Below are 24,069 nucleotides of genomic sequence, written 5' to 3' on the forward strand. Positions count from 1 at the left end.
ACAGACACACACACACATCTCCAACCTCACTTGTATAGTGTACCCCAGGACACAGTCTAAATGCAGTAAAAAAAAAAGAAACTAAATATAACATACTGCCACATTATGCCAAGAATAAAAGTTTTTGGATAACACTCAAGACTGAGCTTCCTAAGAGTGGAGACACCAAATAGAACTATCTATATAGAGCCCAAATAGAATACTAAAGTAAAAGCTAAGTACCTGAATGATTACAGTTGCTTTAGTCTGAAGCTCCTTGTGTTTAAGAGCCTTTAATTCTTTCAACTGTCTCTGCGCCAGATACCTCCGGAAGTTTTTCTGTATGACAACGGCAGAGCAACTTCTGATCTGCAGTCGGCAGCGTGAGAGAAATCTAATCACCGCACGCTGGATAACACAAGCAGCCTTGTGTTTGCTCTGTAAAATAAAAAAGAATGTAAACACTTTTATTAAAGACCTCACAGCAGGGGTATAATCTGCCATTCAGACAACCCCCTAATGGGGCAGGGGAAGGTCTGCACGGTAAACTGCCAATCACATTTCCTATGACCACCCATAGACAGTCCCATGTTATATTACTAACTAGCCTAATAAAATGTTATTAGCAGTAAACATTTAAACTGAAATGAGAAAACTGGAAAATGCTAATTTCCAACATGCCTAAAACTTTAGTGTTGTGGTTAGCTGAATTTGCTAGTAAATGTATGGGATTTGTTATCCAGTAACCAGTTATCCAGAAAGCTCAGAATTACAGAAAGGCAATCTCCCACAGACTCCATTTTATCCAAATAATCTGATTTTTTAAAAAATCATTTCCTTCTTCTCTGTAATTATAAAACGGTGCCTGTATAAGATATAATTAATTATTGGAGGCAAAAAAATCCTACTGGGTTTAACTGATTTTCAGAACTTATTTTAACAAACTTAAGGTATGAAGATCCAAATTACAGAAAGATCAGTTATCCGGAAAACCCCAGGTCCTGAGCATTCTGGATAACAGGTCCCATACCTGTATCGGTCTGTTTACATTCTGTGAACACCTGGCTCTGACTCCTAAAACAATGTTGCAAGACAACTGATAAAAATATCTAGGAGGAGACCTAACTTCTGTTACATTGTTTTAAAAGTCAGACAAACAGAACAGAAAGGAACAATTAATAAAAGGAATAAAACACTGATTTCCATTGCAATGAAATGTATACATAAATTGCATACTCTAAATATAAATTCATCAGATTAAAACACTCTGAATCGAAAAGAATGGTAATATTTACCTCCAGCAGCTTTTGCTCCACTTTCAGTCTGTAGTTTCTCCAAAATGTCTGAATAACACGGGCTGCTCTAGTTTCTTTCCGCAAATCCAAAAGTCGGGCGCAGAGAAACGAGAGGAAAGTGATAACAATCTAAAGGCAAGAGATCAAAGTGAGGAAAATGTTAAGGAAGAAAATACAGAAATAAATATTACACACACATACATACATACATACATATATAAATACATACACACATCTTCTTGGCTTTTCTAGCTTATTATCTCTCTGGTGACCCCTCCCATCTACTGCCTGCCCTTACTCCAGTTCTCATTGGCCCTTCACTATAGAGTGGAATGCAGAAGTAACCTTACCAGTTACCCAATTAAACACATCAATTTCTGAACTTTGAGTGCATGCCCTTCTAAGATTGGTGTGGTGATTCACCAGCAGCTGCTATGATCGCATGCTACATCTTTACATTTTCACCTACCTAACTGGGATACTGACAGCAAGCTTATCATACATGTTTGCAAATTTTAGCCCCCTCCACCTCAGCAGGAGGCATAGGAAGGCACACAGAGTTTCTGAACAGCAGAGGCACATGGCATGGATCTAAAGGCTTGATAGCTGTAGAAACCTGTAAGACGTCTGTGCTCTGCTTACTCCCACACTTACAGAAAAGGTTATCTTTAAGTATATTCACGTTATAGTTTGCATTCATACCTTCTCATCGGGGATGGTATTAGACATATCAGAGTGATGAACCATTGCAGGAATCCCACCTAAATCGGCCACTGCTGTATGTACCAGGCTGAAATTGGTTTGCTCATTTTCCAACAACTCTTTATATAAAGCAGATGATGTAACACCTGCATGCAAAATGAAATTCCATTTTAGAAAAAATCTTTTTTTGAAGAAAAAAAAAACAAAAAAAAGTAGCATCCTACTAAAAACAAACAAACAAAACAATGTGGCAAGAATATATGGAAACAAAAAGAATTAACAAAAATGTATTGAAACCAACAACCACCACCTGGTTTCTACACAAATAGCCAAGAAACATTCAGCAATGCAAATACTTGACAATTCTGAACCTGGGCAGTAACCCAATAGCAAGCATCAATGATTAGCTTTTTCCAGCCAGCCGTTTTAAGTAGAATAAAAACAAACATTTGGTTGTTGGCTTTGGTTACTGCCTAGTGTTGATTAATGATCTCCATGGAGGTTGAAGCCCTTCCTATAATTAGGTAAAATAGCGAAGTGCAAACCTACTCCTTATAATGGCCACTCTACACCCAGGCACCTCAGTTATCAGATATTACTCTGACATTGTTGGGAGTCGCTGTATGTCCTTTACTGTAAAAGCGGACTTAGACAGTCTGAAGCTAATAGCAGTGAATGTGGTTTTTCTACTGGCAAAAAACCCCCCAAAAGAAAACGCTTGGAACAGCCCGTGTTCCCAGTGAAGTAAATGGAAACCATCTGACAGCAAGTATAGGGGTTTATTGGCCGAGAATATACATTTGAGCATGTGCAGGCCAATGGCTACCTATATTAGTTGTGTCATGTTTCCATTACATCATATGGCGTTTCCTTACCTACATTAGCTATTAGGCTGAAGTACAGCTGTGGTCGCTGCAGAGACACAGGAAAACAAACCCAACAATTTTGTGCACTTGACCCTTTGACGTGACAATTAAGCTACGCAAAAGAAAACTAAATATTTTACCTTGGTCAAATACACCGGGCCACACATCCAGAGAGTTGTCAGAATCAGATGAAGAATTAAGCATTGCTGTGCCACTCTGGCAGCATTCCACAGTTTGAGTGGTACGCTGACTTACTGCATTAAGAGGCAAATAACTAGGGTGGTAGTGATTTACTAGGTAACAGAACACTCTCCCATCTGAAAAGGACACAGTGAAATTTTGCACCTAAGGACAAAAACAAAACCATTATTTGCATAATCTGTCCAACAGAGAAGAAAAGCCATCTGAAGAGAAAATGTATATTTGACTTAGATTCTATTAAAAACAAAACTATTACCATGGAACATAGCTTAATGGAAAAGGACAGGTAAAAATAACAAAATATTAGGCAACCCCAGTGATTCACGTTGCGTACATGTTACACCAGTTTAGTGCTCCTCTTCTTTATAAAAAAAAAAAAAAAAAAAAAAAAAAAAAAAAATGCACCAACCAGGGGTACTGCTGGTAGAGTTTGGTGTTGCCATATTTTATGTACACTTCACTAATCCTACAGGGTGCATGTGAAGTATAGAAAGGTCAGGAAAAGTTCTATACTGCACATGCAATTAAACTTTTTTTTTTAATTAATTTATTTATTTTTGTAAGAAGAGGCACAGCAACCTGGGGTAAACGTTAAGCAACATTTATCACTGGGGGAGGAGATGCCTTCCCCTCGATGATTAAACTATTCCTGGTCCTTTATCAATAAAACCATTTCTTCACTGTATAGTGTGAATATATGAAAAGATATAGATATAGATATAGATATACATATAGATATAGATATAGATAGATATAGATAGATAGATATAGAGATATAGAGATATAGAGATATATAGATATATAGATATATAGATATATAGATATATAGATATATAGATATATAGATATAGATATATATACATATACACACACACACATACACACACACAGAATAAAACAAATAAATAACTACTGCAATAATCACTATTTTCTCTTCTCTGCTTACTTTTGTGCTGTAAAATCTGCACACTGCATTAACCCACTCCATGAGAAGAGACACTCTCTCGCTATATTTCTCAGGCTCAAAGGGGTCACTTTCCCTCTTCTGTATGGTCATTGGATTTGACAGTGAGCGAAGGGCTGCCAGCTGTTTTTGTGTGCTGTAGCTCACTTTTAGAACCTGTATTTCTTCTTTGAGTTGTTTAGTACTGAGTAAAACATCCACCTTTTTGAAAGGGGGAAAAAAAAAAAAAATTGGGGTTATTAAATGGGATGACACTGATCACAGGAATAAAGGTAAACAGAAAAGTCAGAGTCTACTACCTGATCCCAAAAAGAAAAACAAATTAGCAGACCACTGCGAAGCCTTTGTATACCGAGCTGCTCTATCTAGTGTGTATATTTATAATAGGTTATGCAGTACCTGGAAAGCAAATACAATTTTCCATAGAAGTGCCAGAGTGCGTTCCCGGTGCCGGTCTACAATATCCTTAGAGGTAATGGAAGCACCTATAAAAATTCATAGTAATAGTAGATCAGAATACTACAAACATTTATAATGCTAGCAGTTTAAAATGAACAACAAGAGACTGATACAATTAAAAGTTATTTGTAAAAACAATGGCTTCTAAAGCAGCATTTGCTTAACTTTTAGTTGTTACTTTTAAATAATGTTGCAAACGTCTTGGTCCCCCAGCAAGGACAGGTCTGTTAATCAGCTGCCTTGACTTACATTGTATCAACAGTCTGAGCCATCAGGGCAGAGAAAAGACATGGACAGACTAACAAGATAGCAATATATACAAATAACTTAAAAAGAGAAAATGTGTAATGAATGTATATTGCAAAGCTGCTCAGAATTTAAAAAAAAAAAAAAATTCTTTAAATTATTTTTTGGGTTGACATTCCCTTTAAAGACCACTTTTAATTTTGCCAATACAAGGCATGGATTAGTTTGACCACTTTTATCAAAGGGAATTATCTAATAATGGTCAATATTTATAGGTAATCATTATACAACTTTCTAGTGTACATGGCTGCCCTTTATCAATATAATAGCAAATTAAACATTGCAGTTGGTCTTTGCAGGGCCAATAATCCTGAACACATGGTTTTAAGCAAGTACACAATGGCACCTCCACCTATGTATACTGATGTTCCAATTCTTTCAGCTACGAATACTATTTGCACAATTATTGCAATTTATCTGCTTGCCGGTCAGGGTAACAGACTTAGGCAAGAAAATGCGATTAAAAGTTGGAGACAGACACAAAAAAAAAAGCACAAAAGTTAATTCTCCAAACTGCGCTACCCATGAATAATTACCACGCTCATCTTTAAGTGGAACACCCCGCTCCATTAAGGCTTGAAGCGCCACTTCCACATTATGCATCTTCTGCAAGCGGCTTATTGCAGGAACCCGAAGTTTCTTTGACAAGCTCCAGTTCTGTGCCAGAAGTTCTACTGTTCTCCTGCAAGGAAAGAGAATAAGTGCAATCTCTCTAATTTGGTGTAAACTAGACAGAAGGAAAACAGTTTAAAATACAAAAAATAAAAAAGCTGCAACAGTATATTATTTTCTATTTTTTATCCAATGCTTAATAAAAGTCCACAGACACAAATAAAATGTTAATACTTACACCAAACGCACTCCACACTGTAAATCCACTGCCAGATTAGTGACGGCAAAGTCAAATTCATCAAGTGGAGTTTGGACGTGGCTGACTGGTAGGCCGAGATAGCCAAGGTGCCGAGACAGATCCCCTTCTCCACTCAGAAAATCCCGAGAAAACGACAGCAAGAGATCTTTACTTGTCTACAAAACAATCTCCATTTAAAAGACAGAATACAGCTAGTGATACCTATTTAATATAGAAGTGACTGAGGCAATACGCATGGAAGGAAGGCCCAAAACCAGTCACTACTTCACATTTATTCTTTTTGCCTGTGCCCCAACATTACAAAAGGTAAAGAAAAAACACAAACCTTATATTCAGCATCTTTCCAAAACAAACAGGGGTCATGATCAATAAGCCTGGATTGCTTGGCATGGTCAAGGAAGAATACAAGAAGCAACAGCTTCTTCAGTGTAAACTTGGATAAAGCCTCTTCATGGCCTGGTAAAAGCAATGCACACCAGTAAGGACACAAGAACACACTTAAGCCCAATATGGAGGGCTATAGAAAAAAAAAAAAAAAAATAATAAGGGTTTATATGAATATATTTTTTAGGAGAAAAAAAAAAAAAAAAAAAACACACTTTCCTAAAAAGTCTTTCCTAAAATTATCACTACATATTTATCATTCCCTTAGGCAAAGGGACAAATTTATCAAAATTAAAGTTTGTGTGAAAAAATGCAGACGCAAAAAACACTCCTACAAAATATAGACAGGTATGGCTTTTGAGGGAAAAGAAAACCAAAAGCCAGCGGGAAACAAATTGTTGCATTCGTTTTCCTTGAGGCTGAAAATCTTGAATGGTTTTAATAAACTGACCAAATAAAGTTGTAAGAGAATATTCCCATTTACTTCTATACAAACTGTGCCAGCTTTAATTGCAGACTTTTTACATTTTTTTTTCTTTAAAGGGCAAGTCAATCCCAAAATAACAATTTGTCTAATAAAAGAAAACACAAGATTTTTTGATACTCCCCGTTAAATCTGTTTCTCTATAGTCGAAAGGGCACAGGGAACGATGGTGTTAAGCTCCATTGTTCCCGGTGTCCCCCTAAGGTGACAGAGAAACATATCCAATATACATTTATTAAAAAGTTTCAGTGCTTTTAGTCATTTGTAAAAACAATTGCTATTGAAAGCAGCATTTGGTTAAAGCTTGGGGCTGACATTGCCTTTAATACATTCTGACTATTTGTGGTTTCAGAAAATACTTGTGCATTTTTTCACGTCTGTTTTTTCACAAATGGATAAAAAAAAAAACTGACTCAAATGATAAATTAGCCTGTTAGATTCAAATGTTGTGATGCTAGTCAACTGTTACCTCAGTCCTCTATAAGTGACAGCTTTGCCTGACAAATGTGTCCTTTATTAAAAACCAGCACCAATTTAGACAAGAAGAAAAAGATTACTAAACTGTTTAGTAATAGTAGTAGTATTTTAGACAATTACCGTCACGGTAAAGATGTGGTACAGAAGGGTGTCTGTACTCCGCTGCTATATCAGGATTCCACAGCAAGCGATTTAAGATGAACACAGCCAAGCCGGTAACATCACTGTTGCTTTCCAGAGAAATCAGCTCTCCAAAGATAGTCTGTCAAGACGTAGTAAAAAGGAGATTTTGTTTACTCACCGTTAAATCTCTTTCTCTTCAGTCACTTGGGGGACACAGGGACATTGGGTATAGCTAGTACCACTAGGAGGCAGGACACAACCATAAAACAAAACTGACTCCTCCTCCACTGGCTATACCCCCAGCAGGCGGAGCCTAATCAGTTTGTACCAAAGTCAACAGGAATAAAACTAAATTTGGAATAACATCAAAAACTTTGTTAACCATAACATATCTGACAGAAGTGAAGGTCTCAATCCAGGGAGGGCAGCCCTGTGTCCCCCAAGTGACTGAAGAGAAAGAGATTTAACGGTGAGTAAACAAAATCTCCTTTTCTCCAAGTCATCTTGGGGGACACAGGGACATTGGGACGTACCAAAGCTGTCCCCAGAACCAGGTGGGATAAAGAGGCCTATGAGGAAGATACCACCGCGGCCTGCAGCACCTTCCTGCCGAAGCGAGTGTCAGAGGCCGCAAAGGTATCAAAATGGTAAAAGTTTGAGAAGGAGTGGACCGAGGTCCACGTTGCTGCTTTGCACAGCTGTTCAGCCGAAGCCTGGTTTCTGAACGCCCAGGAAGTACTCACACCCCTGGTGGAATGGGCGGTGATTCTGCTTGGAGGGACTTTACCCCTTGCTGTGTAGGCTCTTTGGATGGCTTGCTTAATCCAACGGGATATCGTCTGCTTGGTAGCCGGACTTCCTTGGTGTGGTCCTGATGGAAGAACCAACAGAGAATCGGACTTCCGTATATCATGAACTCTATGCAGGTAGAACTTCAAAGCCCTGACTGGATCCAGTGTGTGCAAGGCTCTTTCTTTGGGGTTTGCTGGAGCGGGGCAGAATGAGGGAACAACAATTTCTTGGTTGATATGAAATTCAGAGACAACCTTCGGCAGGAACGAAGGGATAGTTCGAAGTACCGCTCTGTCATGGTGGAAGACAAGGTAGGGTGCTTTACAGGATAAAGCACTTAGTTCGGAAACGCGTCGTGCTGAGGCGATGGCCAAAAGAAAAACGGTTTTCCAGGTGAGCCACTGTAGGGGTACAGAGGCTAACGGTTCAAAGGGCGGAAGTTGTAAAGCCTGCAACACTAAGGTGAGGTCCCAAACTGGAGTTGGAGCTCTAACAGGAGGAGCCACGTGTGCTACCCCTTGCATAAAGGTCTTGACGTCGGGTAGTAGTGCTAGACGCTTTTGGAAGAGAACTGATAAGGCTGAGATCTGTGATTTCAGGGAACCCAGGGATAGGCCCATGGAGAGACCGTCTTGTAAGAACTCCAGAACATATGGGACAGAGAATATCTTGAACTTCACTTTGTGCGTAGAACACCACTGGCGGTAGGTGGACCAAACTCTGTGGTATGCCCTGGCTGACACTGGCTTTCGTGCTGCGCACATAGTTTGTGCTACGGCCTTGGAAAACCCCTTTTGGGTTAGGATTTGGGTCTCAAGAGCCATGCCGTCAAGTTGAGTTTTGCAGGATTTGGGTGACAGATCGGTCCCTGAGTGAGAAGGTCCGGGCTCGGAGGAAGAGTCCATGGCTTTGCTACGGACAGATAGAGAAGGTCTGAGAACCACGCTCGTCGGGGCCACCGTGGCGCTATCAGAATGAGGGTGGTCTGTTCCCGTTGTAACTTTCTGATGGTTCTGGGAATGAGTGGCAGAGGTGGGAAGGCGTAAGCTAGTCGAAAGTTCCATGGAGCGGTTATTGCGTCGGTAGCTAGTGCTAGTGGATCCCTGTATCGAGCTAGGAATGTTGCCACCTTTCTGTTGTGCCTGGTTGCCATAAGGTCTACCTCTGGAGCACCCCACCTTAGTGATATCTCTTGGAAGATTTCGTCCTTCAGAGACCACTCGCCCGGATCCAGAGACTGACGGCTTAGGAAATCTGCTTCCCAGTTTAACATGCCTGGGATGTAAATGGCTGACAGGTGGACTTGCTGTGCTTCGGCCCATCGAAATATGAGTTTTATCTCGTTTAGCGCAGCCCTGCTTCTTGTACCTCCCTGGTGGTTGATGTAAGCCACCGCTGTTGAATTGTCCGACTGAACCTTCACCGCTTGGCCCGTGAGGTCTTGCTGCCAGTGGAGTAGACCTAGTCTTATTGCCCGGATCTCCAGTAGGTTGATCTGCAACTGACTTTCGTTCTTGTTCCACCTTCCCTGTGCTGACCTGCCCTCGAAGACTGCTCCCCAGCCGCGGAGACTCGCATCTGTCGTCATGATGCGCCAACGAGGTTCTCCTAGACGTTTCCCCTTGGTGAGGTGGTTGGTCTGCAACCACCAGAGGAGAGAAGATCTTGTTTGTCGAGATAGGTGTATCTCTTGCAGCAGTGATTTCCGTTTCCATGTGGAAAGAATGTTCCACTGGAGTTCTCTGAGATGGAATTGGGCGAAAGGCACTGCTTCTATAGTGGATACCATGACTCCAAGCACCTTCATGCAGAATCTTGCTGTATGTTGTGGCTTCTGAAGTAGAACCTTCACTAGATCCTGAAGGTGGAGGACTTTCTCCAGAGGGAGCGATATCGTCTGTGATTGCGTGTTGAACGTCATGCCTAAGAAGTTCATGGACTGGCTCGGTACCAGCGAGGACTTGGTCAGATTGAGAACCCAGCCGAATTCCTGCAGTTTGGTCATGGATACCTGTAGAGAGCGCTGAGCCTCTTGAATGGATGGCGCCTTGATCAGTAGATCGTCTAAGTAGGGAGTAATGTTTATCCCAGCACTGCGAATTTCTGCCGTGGCTGCTGCCATGATTTTGGTGAACACCCGGGGGGCCGAGGTGAGGCCGAAGGGCAGACTCGTGAATTGGAAATGACGATTCTGGAAGGCAAATCGCAAAAATTTCTGATGCGGAGGGAAAATGGGGACGTGCAGGTAAGCATCCTTTATGTCGAGTGACATGAGGAGGTGCCCTGGTGACATAGCTGCGATGACCGACCTCAGGGATTCCATTTTGAACTTCCGCGGACGGATGAACTTGTTCAGCTCCTTTAAGTCTAGGATGGGACGAACCGATCCGTCCTTTTTGGGAACTACGAAGAGGTTTGAGTAGAAACCCTTGAAACGTTCTGCAGCAGGTACAGGAATAACGACTTCTGCGAGTAGAAGACTGGAAATAACTTCTTGGAATGCTGATCGCTTGTTTGGCTCTTGTGGGAGTCCTGACATAAAGAAGCGGTGAGGGGGAAGAGAAGAAAACTCCAAGTGGTAACCGCGAGTAATGACCTCGTGGATCCAGGAATCTTGAATGAGAGTGACCCATTTGTCTGCAAAATGTCTTAATCTTCCCCCCACCGGTGTTATCTCTGGAAGCATGGCGTCATGCTGAGGTGGACTTGTCAGTGTTCTTTGAGGAATGTTTGCGGTTTTGCCAGGAAGGTCTCTGTTTGTTTCCAAATCGACCTCTGTTTGTAAAGGACTGTCTTGGAGGAGACGATCTCGAACTCTTGGTTTGGGAGCCACGAAAAAAACTTGCCCTTGCGGAAGGGGGGACGTGTTTTTGTCTGGGGTAACAGGGTGCTTTTGCCTCCTGTGGCTTGGCTTATGATTTTGTCTAAGTCAGGCCCAAAGAGAAGTTTACCCTTGAAGGGCATGGAAGTAAGAGACTTCTTGGAGGAGAGGTCAGCAGACCATAACTTCATCCAAAGGGACCTTCGTGCTGCCACTGCAAGGGCTGAGGACCTGCTGATTACTTGTGTTGCATCCAGCGAGGCCTCGCAGATATAGTCGTTGGCGTCCTTGATTTGTGAAGCCAATTGGGAAAGTTCGTGACGTGGCGTTCCATCGGCAATGGCGTTAATGAGAGAATCGGACCAGGATTGGATGGCTCGGCTGACCCATGCCGTGGCTATAACAGGGCGAAGGGAAGAACCAGATGCAGAAAATACTGAGCGTAATAGGCTTTCTAATTTCTTGTCCATAGAGTCCTTGAAGGAGGAGGCATCAGGGACCGGTAGGGCTGTATTTTTAGAGAGCCGAGACACAGGCGCATCAACTGAAGGTGGAGATGACCACCTTTCTGTGAGATCAGATGAAAAGGGATATTGCTTTAGGAATCGACGGTTAGCTTGGAAGCGTCTTTCAGGTTTATCCCATTCTTGTTGAATGATTTGGTCAAGTTGAGAGTGAGACGGAAAAACAGGTGATGTTTTGCTGTGTCGTTTAAATAAGGATTTAGAAGACTCAGCCATGGTCTCCGCCTCTTGGAGGTGGAGAGTTTCCAGAACGGAGGAAATCAAGGAATCCACTGACTCTGATGAGAGTTTTGGTGACTCCTCTTCCTCATGGTCTGAAGCAGATGGCAGTTCACCCTCAGAGTGGACCTCATCCTCAGAGTCTGATGGAATGGGAGACTGGATTCTGGGAGGAGTATCACTTTCTTCCTCGGAAGGAGAAGGAGCTCTGCGTTTGGAAGGCCTGTGTCGAGGATTGTCTAAACGGGAAAGTAGCTTGTCCAATGACTGGGCTAGCTTTGGTATGCCAGTTGCTAATTGAGAAGCCCATTCAGGAGGGGAATGGCTTCTAACTGGGGAAACATGACTGCTGGCAGCTGGAGGGTCCCCCTGACTAGCCTGGTTCACCAGAGGTGGAGTAGGCACTGGAGGTTCTGAAACCTGTTGTTGTGGTTTACATTTGGCACAGAGGGGCTCTTTTTGCCCTGCTGTTAAACGTTTGCAGCATTTGGCACAGGCCAAATACTTGACTGTCGCAGTAGGTGCTGCCTTGGAAAAAAGGCCCTCACTTGGCCCGTCAGACATGATGTAGTAACTAATTCACCCTCTAGAGCCAGAGAGAATAAGATGGGAAGGCGTCTCCCCCACCCCTAGGGGACCGTAACTACACACTAACCTGCTGTGGAATAAGCAGGGAAGGAGGAGTAGTCTGGCGCAGTTGGTAGCTGGATGGTACCAAACTGTTCCCCGTGTCCCTGTGTGCTGTGACGGTGTCCCTGCTGCACTTGCAGAACGAAGGAGAAGCGCACAATTTCGCGCCAATAACCTAAAATGGCGGCGCGCACTTCAGGGAGGGGACACGCACGACGCCTGGCGTGCTGTACGTGTGTGCAGCGTATGCGCACAAGGACTGGCGCGACTCCCTCAGCGCTGTGTGAATGTCGGCATTTTTAATATAATACATAGCCGAATTGTGAGCGCCGGAGGGAGAATGGGGAATGCGCAGTCCTTGAGCAGTCTAGCGTGCTATAAGGCAGAGTGCTCAGAAATAGTGCGTCCCTCTGTGCAGCCAGTAAATCACTAGGCTGAATGACGGCATTGCCAGTATGGGGTGTTAGGAAGGGCCACCAAGCCAGATTAAATGAAGGCTAGTGGCTGTGGGCTACAGGGGGTTTTAACTTACCTTGTGCCCACTGGAGTGAATACTCCCCTTGTCTGCCGGCCAGCTGCTGCTCCTCCTGCGAAGGAAAGGAGACATGAAAGGGCTGGATGGTCTGTGCACACAGCACTAAATGACCCCGGAGACAGTCTCCCACGTTGGAGGATGACAATAAGGGCTCTTACTCAGTGTAAGAGACCTGTCTTTCCCCTTGGTGTCAGCTTAACTGACTGAAATAACGGAACAAAAATAACAAACGTCCTAACCTCCTGAGGACACAACTCAAACTGATTAGGCTCCGCCTGCTGGGGGTATAGCCAGTGGAGGAGGAGTCAGTTTTGTTTTATGGTTGTGTCCTGCCTCCTAGTGGTACTAGCTATACCCAATGTCCCTGTGTCCCCCAAGATGACTTGGATAAAAAAATTATAAATTCAGAAATAATCCCTGAAAACTATATAGAAAGCTATATGTATCTTGATTAGATGAGATTACATATTCAGGCAGCTCCCACTGATATGAATAAAAATATGCAGATAAATAAGACTCCCTGTGTCAGTGTATTTAACTCAACACAAAATACAGTATATTTAGCAAAGGACATGGTGGCGCTATAACCGACACAGCAACAAAAGGTAACTTGCCTCAAGGCCAATGCGCAGCCACAGTGGATTATAGGATAGAAGCCAGTTTAGTATTTTCTGTCGCTCACCTGTGGAAAATGGAAATTTACATGTAAATACGCAACACATTTAACCTTAACATATTTCTCAAAAGTTTGCTTATAAATATTTATACAGCTGTTTGGAAGGTGAACAACACCTTTAACATACAGTAGCAAACACTTTTTTCAGTTGAGTTGTGTTCAGATTGTTGACCATAAATAAAGGACTTTTTTCAATTGCTTTCTATTTTTCTTATTGTTTTTCCACAATCTAAATTTAATGTTCCTGTCTCTGGTGTTCCAGTCTGGCAGCTCAGTACTCCAGGTGCAGATTCGGAACCGTTACAATTTGCTACATTTCTCAGCAGTATCTGTGGGATATTAGCAATTATTGTATCAATATAATATAACAGCTACATTTAATACTGCTCAGCAGGGACAAAGATAAGAAATGTATCAATTTAGAACAGAGGTCCCAGATCTGCTTTGGAAAGTCATAAGAAGGTGAAAAATGAAACTTTAAACTTCAGTACTGGAAAAAAAAAAAAACGGTCACAAATAGAAAGTGATTAAAAAAAATCTTTAATTCTGGTGCATTGTCTAAACACAATGGAAGGTAAACAACCCCTTAAAGTGAAAACCAAGACTGAGAGCCTTCCTCTAGATTAAAAAAAAAAAAAAAAAAACAAAAACCCAAATTTAGCATGAAACAAAAGCCATATTGGCAAATGTGCCATAAATATAGAATTTAACAGCTGGCATATTATCACAAATTAAAAATACTTGGTCTGCAACCAAAAATAAATATGGAGCAGGCACTCAAATAAAGGCAATCTTCCATCAAATAGTTGAAGCAAAGTAAAAAGAGGTGTCCTCCGCCTTACGCATTTCGTGTTATGTCCATATGACAGCACAGAAGAAGATGTTCCCAAAATCATCATGAGATACATTTTAGTTTTACTGTGACAGAAGTATTTTGGAAGAACTAAGCATTTTATTGATGATTTACCAATATCCTTCCATAGATGTCTGTCCCTCCTTACAAGTAGACGCTGAGCTTCAATCTCGACCTCAAGCCTCAGAATGGCTTTTACAACAGGCTCTGAAGTGAAAAGACGGCAAGCAGATCGCCTCAGTCTATTTAGCTTGCAACGAGTTGTATAAGCTTTGAGCGATACCTCCTCCTTTGTGGGTGCTCTTGGAACACTAACTTTGTGGGTATTCTCTGTCCCTAGGATCAGTGTAGCAGCATGTACTGGTTTGGAAAGATAGTATCAATTAGAAAATGGAATTTGAAATATATAGTCAAAAATACAGAAAAATGGAGCTTCACAATATCTATACATGGTTTTTGCAAATCTAACCTCAAACCTCTGATAATTCAGCCAACAGTATCAATCCCTTTAATACGATTATAATTGATGCCTGTTCAGTTTTTCAAACATATTTGTGTTAGGAGGTCTAAGGATATCTTTCAAGCCACACTCTCAAAAAGACTGCAGAACAGTTTAGCATTCTAGAATTTTAATGACTGAGCTTGAAAAGTTCTGATAAATCCTTTTACTGTTCAATAAATGTTCTTACTGTAGAAGAAAAATCTCATTGTAACCCTACACTGTTCCAAGTGTGCAGCCACCCAAACCATATAGGCATTAAGCTCTGAAACGCCTACTGGGTGTGTAGATATTTCATTTGGTACAATTTTAATTATAGGGGTTCCCACGGGTCAGGCGCATTCGGGCCGACCTCGCACTTCTCTTCGCACCCCTTCAAATGCCGGCTTCTGTCTTTATAGCCACGCACCTGCTCGCCCGCCCGCCCCCTTGTGACATCATCGGCGAGGCAGGTCGACGTGGGTCTATAAAAGGAACCCGGATGTCGTGTGTGCAGGCTGAGGGAGGGCGGTTTAGGGTCGGGAAAAATACGACCCGCACATCACTAGTGAGAGTAGGTTTATCATAGGATGTGTGGCCAAAATAAAGAAAGTTTATTAACCACAGAGAGCAGGACTGGGGAAGATACCCAAGACCCATTCAAGTACAAAACATGTTTAGGTTAAGGCAGAATATAAGAATAAAACCAAGCATTAAGAAGTTATAAAATTCAGTAGGTCCCAGACTTTTCCATTTACTTATTCTTGTTTCACTGTTCACTATACAAGTGACAGTATAAAGAATATAGAAGCAAACATGATAAAAATTAGTATGAGAGAAGAACTGTGAAATATATAGCATATGCTACAGAAAGAAACAACTGAAAAACCTTAGACTGCAGTCAAGATACTACATCCTTACCTTTACTGGAATCTCTCGTCACAGCAAAGTCATCAGGGGTGAGTATGAAGTTTAACCACCAGGTAAATCCCCTCTCTTGCTTTGCCATCCAGCGTTCATCATAAAACATATTTTTAGCAGCGAATGGCATTGGGTGTCGAGGAATAACTGCATTAAGAGAAAGAAGAAATGGTTAATAAAGTTAATCAAGGAATAACATTTTGTTAAGCAAGGTCATTTTTTAGTCCAACTAAAACCTTCAGAAGATGTTAAAAAAATCAATACTACAAAATAACTGTTCGTATATTGAATACATCAACAAAATGTTCCAAATAACTTGGATAACTTGGATTTACCTGTTTTGGGAGTCTTTGTGAAAACAAGTTTTGACTGTGGAATAGCTACAACACGTTTGGAGTTTTTAAAAGTAACTGCCACCTTCTGTTTAGGCGGTCCAACATAATCTTAAAAAAAAATAAAAAAAAGTTAGTGAAAAATAAAAGCATCCAAAAATGAAACAAGACCGCAGGATCTTCTAAAAAAAAAAACAATTAAAGAAAATTTGAGCAGGCTCTTGCCTGGAATAACATCCATTTTCTGTGGTATGAGACAATGCTGTCTTAGACCAACTTTTCAAAAACATATTCCCCAGAAAGAGAGTGGATATGAAAGTACCTGACTGAGCTTTTAAGATGGTAGGTTTTCCTTTTGCAGCAGCATTCTGAGTCTTTAGGTTCTTCTCTGATATCCGTAGCTGTGTAACTAGAACAGTGCATATAAAAATGATGTCTCATGCAGGAATAGAAATAAATCAAACAATATTGAAAATATAAAGCTTATGTTGCACATTTCACTGAGTAATAACTTATGGTATCATGCAATAAGTGACATGATACAGAGATGCTGTGAGTGGTAGTTCCCTGCCCACAGCTGGGATTCTTCATAGTTGAGGTTTATGGTACTGTACTTGTGTTCTAATAAACATACATGAATGATGGGGGCAAGCAATTAAAGTTTATTCAAAAACTTACCAAGTGGTTTTCGTTGGCTGAATTTCTCCTTATTGCTTGCATTTGAAAAATCAGGTTTAGAGAGGTGAGTCTTCTTGAATTGTGGAATGGTACCCAGCTCAGTCTCCTTATTTGTACCCAAAAATTCCTCACTTTTCCTCTTTCGATTTAGGACAAGAGACTTAGATGCACGCTTATATGATTCTGCACTTGAATGATAATTAAGACAAGGCACACTTATCACTGGCAAGTCTTGCAATACGATGTTACTAGAAGTCACAGAGCCTTTATGTTCAGGTGTAGTATTGTCAAGTCTCCTCCTCGATTTTGGCAGTTGGCCTGTTGGTTTTTCTTTACGATCTTCAGCCTTTAGTTTTGTAACAGTTGCGGAAAGCACACAAGGCTTTTCTGGCTCTTCTACAAGGTTTTGGTCATGCTCGGCTGCAAATTTAATTAATTGTTTTGTCTTTTTCACACAGTATGTCAGCCTAGAGTTCAGTACTGGCTCCATTATGGGGCTGGAAAGCTCCTGTTCCACAGGCCCGCCACTAATCTGAACGTCCTGAATTGCAGAGGAGCTTGATAACGTTGAGAGATTTTGATTTGCCAACTGACATGAATTCGAAAGCATTGGTCCATTTAATGAAGATGCCGATTGTGAAGTCAAACCGTTTTCTCTGACAAATTGTTCTGGTGAAATGATTGGCGTGTGTTCATCTGCACTGAAAAACTCATCAGGAACAAAACTGTTGTTCAAAAATGAATTTGGACTTAAGAATTTCCTTTTCGGTGTCACCATGGGAGATGCCGGAGAAGGCATTTTGGAGCTTGCCAAATTAAATCTTTCCTGAGTTAATTCCTCTTCTGTATGAACACTAGTACAAGCATCTATTTGTACAGGGCCTTGATTACAAAATGCAGTGGGAGAGATGATAGAGTTCAAAGCAGATTCAATCATGAGGTCTGGAGTAAGTGTAACATTGTGATTCTGGCTGTGCATTGGATTTATTGGGGACATGGACTGTTTATTTAGTTTGTGAGCATTTAGAGTCCATTCTTCCTCAACGTGAACATCTGTGTAATATTTAGATGTGGTTGTAACTTCTGTGGATTCATTATACTCTACTGTGCACAAAACAGAGTAGGTTTTGGATCTTTTAAGAGATCCTGGAGCAAATGGCTCCAGTTCATTCCCAACAGGACTGATGGTGAGTGCAGGTACTCTGTTTTCTGTAGAAAGCCTAATTTCCCTCATTGGTGAAGGAGTGCATAACGAACGTGCAAGATTTTCACAGGACTGCAAAGGGCTTCGCGTGCTCTCTAGCTGGCCATGTTTATCTTTTTTAGTTACATTCAACTTCCTGGTTTTGCTAGTCACCTCCACTTCTTTCTGCCTCCGAACAGGAATTTTTGGTCCAATTGGCTTATTTTTCATTCTTATGGTACTCCATGTGTTTCGCTGCAATGTTCAACCAACAAAAATTAGAGAGAGATCTTCAAGACAGATACCACCAAACTTCATTTCTATCTTTCTCCTTGGTTGGTTGCATGTGTACCAATTTATACATGCTACCCCAAAATAGATTTTACTCAATATTAAAAATAAAATTATAAGTAGATAAAATATTACATTTGGCTTGATGTTAAAGGGGTTGTTCAGCTTCCAAACACTTTTTTCAATTCAGTTCTTTTTAGATTATTTTCCAGAAATAAAGTTGTTTAAAATTAATTACTTTCCATTATTTATTTTTTACTGTTTTTCCAAAATCTAAGTTTAAAGTTGAATGTTCGTGTATCTGGTGTTTGAGTCTGGCAGCTCTGTAATTTAGGCGCAAACTCTAAACGGTTACAATTTTGCAACATTTATTTTATACATTGCGCTGGAGTATTAGCAACTATTGTATCCATTCTAACAGCTGCCTGTAATGAAACAGAGATTCTGCTCAGCAGGGACAAAGATAAATGTATCAACTAAATGTACCCATTTAGAACAGTTTACAGGGTCAGCGACCCCCCCCCTCCTCCCAGGGCTGCTTTAGAAGGTTAAAAATTACACTTTACACTTCAATATTAGAAAAACGTTCACACATAAAAAATGGAAAGTCATTGGAAAAAGTCGTTATTTCTGGTGATCTATCTGAAACCAACTAGTTGTTTGAAGGTGAACCACCCCTTTAAAGGTTCAGAAAAAAAAAGTACTGCAGCGCTCAGTATATACTATTCAAAATAGAAACAGCAACATTGCATAAATGAAGTCAGTTATTCATGATAAGTCCACCATTAAGGGTGCCAGTCTTGGCTGGTACATACACAGTATTGTAGAGCCACTAATATTACTTTACTCTGCAAGCACCAGTTGAAGGCAATGCAAGGGATCAATTGTATAATCAAAAAAATATGGAGGCACAATGATCCCCCAATGTATTTTTTTTGGCGTTTGCAATTAAGAGTTACATGGGGAAACTATTCCCCTGAATTGTGGTTTCATGTTATTTAAAGGGGAACTCCGGCTTCCAAACCAATATTTGACAGAGGCCCACATAACACAGAAACCCATAATATACCCATCACAGTTACCCGTTTCTTCAAAAAGTATGAATAAAAAACATTTTCTATGCTGAAATCCAGCTGTTTAACAGCTCTTCTCTTTCTGCATCACTTGAAATCCTGGCAGGGAAGGAGGGACTAAACACTGATGTTACAAATTGTAACAACTTCTCCACAGCTTACAGACAGCATGCAAGAACTACATATCCCACAATGCATTGCACTGATATATTTCATTCCTTATTGAAATCACGTGTGCAGGGAATTGTGGGATTTGGAGGTTGCAGGTGAAGGACAGCTGGCTGTTGATACAAAGTAACAGTAGTCAGCCAGCTCAGCAAAGTAGTCAGACAGATCAGCTGGAGAGCAGGGGGCCAAGTTTAGGGAACTGTTCCAAACCTTTAAAAATCATGAAAAGTCTGCATATTTTTTAATTGATGTATATTGCAGAGTTGCTTGAAATTATGTTTACTCTTCAAAAAGCTTAAATTATGTTTGTTTGTGTGGAGTTCCCCTTTAACAAATCAAATCCAATATAATATGAAGTGAAACTGATTTGAGGGAATTCAAAAACCTTCAATCATTTTACTTCAGATTAATAACTCATAAAATAGCCAAAAACTTGATTTAATTAGTCATCCTGCAGTTGAGAAGAGAATTTCGATTTTTTTATTTTTTTTTCTAGAAGGTTATAGTTAACATATAAGTGATAAGGTAAAAGTGCTCCATTTTTGTGACACCACCCTTGGGATCTGGATATAGTCACCTTCTTCTTGACTGGCAGCTCTGCACACCCAAGGAGCACAGCTTGATGCTTCACAACGTCATTTACAATGAAGGTAACGATTTCTCGTACATTTCCTTCCTCCAGTGGGGTCCAGGTAATAGTCAGAGAGATAGTTTCTAATGGCTGAGGAAAGAATGAAAGAATTTAACTGTAAATGCTTAGTTAGAGAAAATCGTAAGTGACATCCCACCACAAACAAAACCACAAATGACATCCCCACACACACACAGATGTTTCCCCTACATTCCATGCCACCCAGAGACCACATGTGCTATAGGCCTTATATTACTTTTTCTCTTGCGCACTTTGATGGTGATGGAGAGTGAGAGCAGCTGCAAATTATCCTACAACACTTATTTTATATAAAATCCCATTGTACTACTGCTCTGGTAAGACCGTTTTCTTAAAGGAGAAGGAAAGGTTAAAACTAAGTAAGCCTTATCAGAAAGGTCCATCTAAATATACCAATAAACCCCCAAAGTAGTGCTGCTCTGAGTCCCCTGTCAAAAGAAACACAGCATTTCTTTCCTTCTATTGTGTACACATGGGCTTCTGTATCAGACTTCCTGCCTTCAGCTTAAACCTCATTGCCCTGGGCAAGAGCATGCTCAGTTTGCTCCTCTCCCCCACTCCCCTCCCTTTTCTACTGTAATCTGAGCCCAGAGCAGGGAGAGACTCAGGCAGGAAGTGATGGCACACCATGTTAATACTGCAGCTCCTATCCTAAACAAACAGAGTTTCTAGAGCTTTTTACTCAGGTATGGTAAAACATTCTACAGAATAAATATAGCATTCTAGCTTGCACTATTGCAGCTAATCAATTGGCAATAAAATGCCTCCATAGCTTTCCTCGGAAATACTAAGGCTGATACCACAGGACACTTTTAGATGTTCCAATTTAAGTCAAAAGAGATGAAGCAGGGGGTAATTTAAATTTTAAGCCAGCTGTAGTGCCTGCTAAGTGCCATTAACTCTGAAAAATGTATTGTTGGCCGAGTGTTGACATTAGGGATGCACAGAATCCAGGATTTGGTTTGGGATTCTGCCTTTTTCGGCAGAATTCAGATTTGGCTGGATCAAAGTGCCTGGCTGAAACGAATCATTAAAAATAACACGACTTTTCAACAGACAAACAAGGAAGCGAAAACATTTCTAGTTCTCTTTTTCCCTTCCTGGCCGTAATATGCATCTGTAATTAGAGTTTGGTTTAGGTCTGGTATTCGGCTGAATATAACAACAAAGCAGAGAGTGTGAGTTCCTCCAAAAATAGATCAAGCAGCATGTAAAAAAATACAAAAAGTTTATTAAGACATATTAGGACATGGCCTAATTGTGCCTGTTGGGACACTTAGTCATAGGCTAAATGACACACCCCTGTACAATGCTTATATAGGGGTTGTAACCAAACAGCATCACATGTATCAGCCAATCACAATCAGTAAAGACAAATTGCCTAATGAAGGACTAATTTACAAGAGTGAGTGTCATTTCATCCATATACGTTTGTACAGTACACAGTGAAACAAAACAACATTCCTCTAGGACCATGATGCTACACACAACATAAATGTACCGGACAACAGACAAAAAGTGCAAGTGCAAAAATATGCAACTCCTGCAAGACAGGACAGCATAGTGCAGAGACAGGACAAGACAGTGCACACTCAGCAGATGTAATATAAGTAAATAATGCTAAACATCAGACATGATGGGTGTATCATTGTGATATCATACAGGCTACTTACTGAAGGATTGCAGTATATTTACACAAGAGCTAAAAAAACACAACATTCGGCTGAATACCCAAAATTGTGGATTAGGCGCATCCCTAGCTGACGTACAGGTCTCCCATGATATATCACTACTGTATGTGATTAACACAGGACAAAACTAGAAATAGAGAGACATGAGGGTGGCATAAAGATGGTTACAGGTCATTCATTGAATACAAAATTGCCAGTCTGTTGCTACAGCGAGACAGGTACAAAGAGGACACAGTTGACCTTGATAACACTTGATTTTCCAGGCAATGAAGGTTCATAAAGTACACTGACAGTACACAGATTAGACACCAGGCGTGTTAACATTAGGCATGAGGGGGTGATACACAGAGATTTACACAAGACACTGCATACAACATTAGCTATTAAAGGGGTTGTTCACCTTCAAGTTATTTTAAGCATGATGCAGAGTGTGATATTCTGAGACAATTTGCAATTGGTTTTAATTTTTTTTTTATTTGTGGTTTTTGGCTTATTCAGCAGCTCTCCAGTGTGCACTATTGGCATTTTGGTTGCTAAGGTCTAAATTACCATAGCAACCATGCATTGATTATGAATAGGAGAGGCCTGAATAGAAAGATAGTAATAAAAAAGTAGCAAAAACAATATATTTGTAGCCTTACAGAGCGTGTTTTTTTTTTAGATGGGGTCAGTGACCCCCATGTAAAAGCTGGCAAGAAGAAAGCAAATAATTCAAAAACTATAAGAAACAAATAAATCAAATCAATTAGACTTGTCCATTCTATAACATAGTTATACGGAAAGGTGAAGCACTACACGTATATCTGCAGGACAATATAATGACAGTCGCACAAATCTCACCGGTATGACAGTCTCGGTCTCCACAATACTAAAGCCGCGGTTCTTGGGCAGCTTAAACACAGCAAGACTGGCCGGCTCCGGGTTGGGGTTGTGCAGGAGCAGACAGGCGCTAGACACCGACCCAGGACGAACGCACCCAAAACTCACGAAAGGCGCACGGGAGAAATGAGTAAGAGACAGGAGCGGAGGCTCATCAGGGGGCGATTTGGGCGCCGGCCCCGGTGGAGATATTCTCAGCATGGCCGGGAGAGTGCCGGCTGGCCGATAGTAATATTCCCTATAAAAGCCAATGTATTTTCTCTTCAGTCGGTCACCACCTCAGAAGTTTGAAATCAGAAAGCTGAGCGCAACGGCCCAGAGAGGTTCCCTCCCCTTCCCTGTAGCCAATGGCAGCGCGCACAGACAACAACGTACGTCCAATCAGGGTACAGGCAAGGAACAAATGGGTGTAACTGCGAATGGGATCCAACAGCGGCAAGGGCTCGATTTTAAAAAAGGCAAAGTGTGACGCATCGTGGGCGTGGCCTGATTATTGTGGTGCCCCTGGCAACGGGAAAACACGAGGAGCTCCCTTGGAATCCACACACTGTTCTTGTCACTCGTCGGTATGCAATAGCTCGCACAGTAACTGAAAAAGCCGAAGTTTTTATACATCTGTATATATATATAGTGGAGGTCTTGAATGAAATCTGAATAATAGTCAACAATGCGTGCCTTGTTCTCTGCTGTTTTCTTAGTATTCTAATATTGTCATTATTACTGATATATGTGTATGAAATGAATCACGCCCCATCTCCAGACAAATCCAATGTTATTTTCCTAGTTTTTCCTTGGAGTCTAATTGGTTCCATCATTTTTACTATTGAAGCTGCACATGCCTGGCTCATTAAAGGGGCAGTGGGCTTTTTCAGCCTGAGTGCAATGAATGCAATGCAATAGAGCTTGTGTCTGTGAGAATACCTTTAGCCCAGGGGTGTCCTAACTTTTGGATTCCCTGGGCCACATTGGAAAAATAAACATTTTCTGGGCCCCACTAGAAACAGGTCTGGACTTGGAGTCAAAATAGGCCCTGGTATTCCAAGTCCACAGAGGCCCAAATAGTCCTCCACCAGCCCAAAAAATACTGTCTATGGGACCTTACAGCAGCCCCTCTGCCATTTGCCAGAACCCACAGATTTCCAGTCCGGGCTGACTCAAAATAGACACAAACACTAACTTTTAATTTATTTTATTGTAAAAGAAAAGAGGGCACCATAAACCTAGTGAGATTTTTGACATTGTGTTTGAGAAACGAATGTATCACTATCTGGTTCAATGGAAGTAGTTGCAATTCTCAATGTGCTCATCAGATAATTTGGTTCTAATTTTACTCTTATGGTGCAGATTTACTAAGGTTCGAGTGAATTTTTGAAGTTAAAAAATTTTTTTTGGGTCCTTCGACCTTCGAATAGGCCATATCCGACTTCGATTCGAAGTAAAAATCATTCGACCATTCACTAATCAAAGTACTTTCTCTTTAAAAAAACCTCGCCAAATTAAACCTGCCGAAGTGCTATGGTAACCTATGGGGACCTTCTAGAGCA

General features: G+C 41.0%; 1 protein-coding gene across 4 annotated transcripts in view; it reads right to left on the minus strand.

Moving 5' to 3' along the window:
• The window catches only part of LOC108714434 (abnormal spindle-like microcephaly-associated protein homolog), a 41,176-nt gene extending 18,237 nt beyond the window's left edge, over nt 1-22,939 (minus strand). For 3 of the 4 annotated variants that reach the window (XM_018258655.2, XM_018258654.2, XM_018258651.2), the window contains exons 1-18: nt 22,487-22,938; nt 19,863-20,006; nt 16,571-18,008; nt 16,215-16,301; nt 15,896-16,003; nt 15,561-15,707; nt 14,276-14,521; nt 13,247-13,314; nt 7,109-7,250; nt 5,969-6,099; nt 5,623-5,798; nt 5,309-5,454; nt 4,407-4,492; nt 3,990-4,208; nt 2,983-3,187; nt 1,977-2,122; nt 1,275-1,403; nt 223-417 (exon numbers count right to left, since the gene is read on the minus strand). In XM_018258655.2, the coding sequence (XP_018114144.1) occupies nt 223-417; nt 1,275-1,403; nt 1,977-2,122; nt 2,983-3,187; nt 3,990-4,208; nt 4,407-4,492; nt 5,309-5,454; nt 5,623-5,798; nt 5,969-6,099; nt 7,109-7,250; nt 13,247-13,314; nt 14,276-14,521; nt 15,561-15,707; nt 15,896-16,003; nt 16,215-16,301; nt 16,571-18,008; nt 19,863-20,006; nt 22,487-22,726 (4,053 nt within the window). In that variant the 5' untranslated portion in view covers nt 22,727-22,938. Of the gene's footprint in view, nt 1-222; nt 418-1,274; nt 1,404-1,976; nt 2,123-2,982; nt 3,188-3,989; nt 4,209-4,406; nt 4,493-5,308; nt 5,455-5,622; nt 5,799-5,968; nt 6,100-7,108; nt 7,251-13,246; nt 13,315-14,275; nt 14,522-15,560; nt 15,708-15,895; nt 16,004-16,214; nt 16,302-16,570; nt 18,009-19,862; nt 20,007-22,486 lie in introns of all 4 variants that reach the window. The other variant, XM_018258652.2, reaches the window with a different exon arrangement.
• Between the last annotated feature and the right edge of the window lie 1,130 nt (nt 22,940-24,069).

The sequence above is a fragment of the Xenopus laevis genome, chromosome 4L (assembly GCF_017654675.1).
Source record: "Xenopus laevis strain J_2021 chromosome 4L, Xenopus_laevis_v10.1, whole genome shotgun sequence".
Classification (NCBI taxonomy): Eukaryota; Metazoa; Chordata; class Amphibia; order Anura; family Pipidae; genus Xenopus; species Xenopus laevis.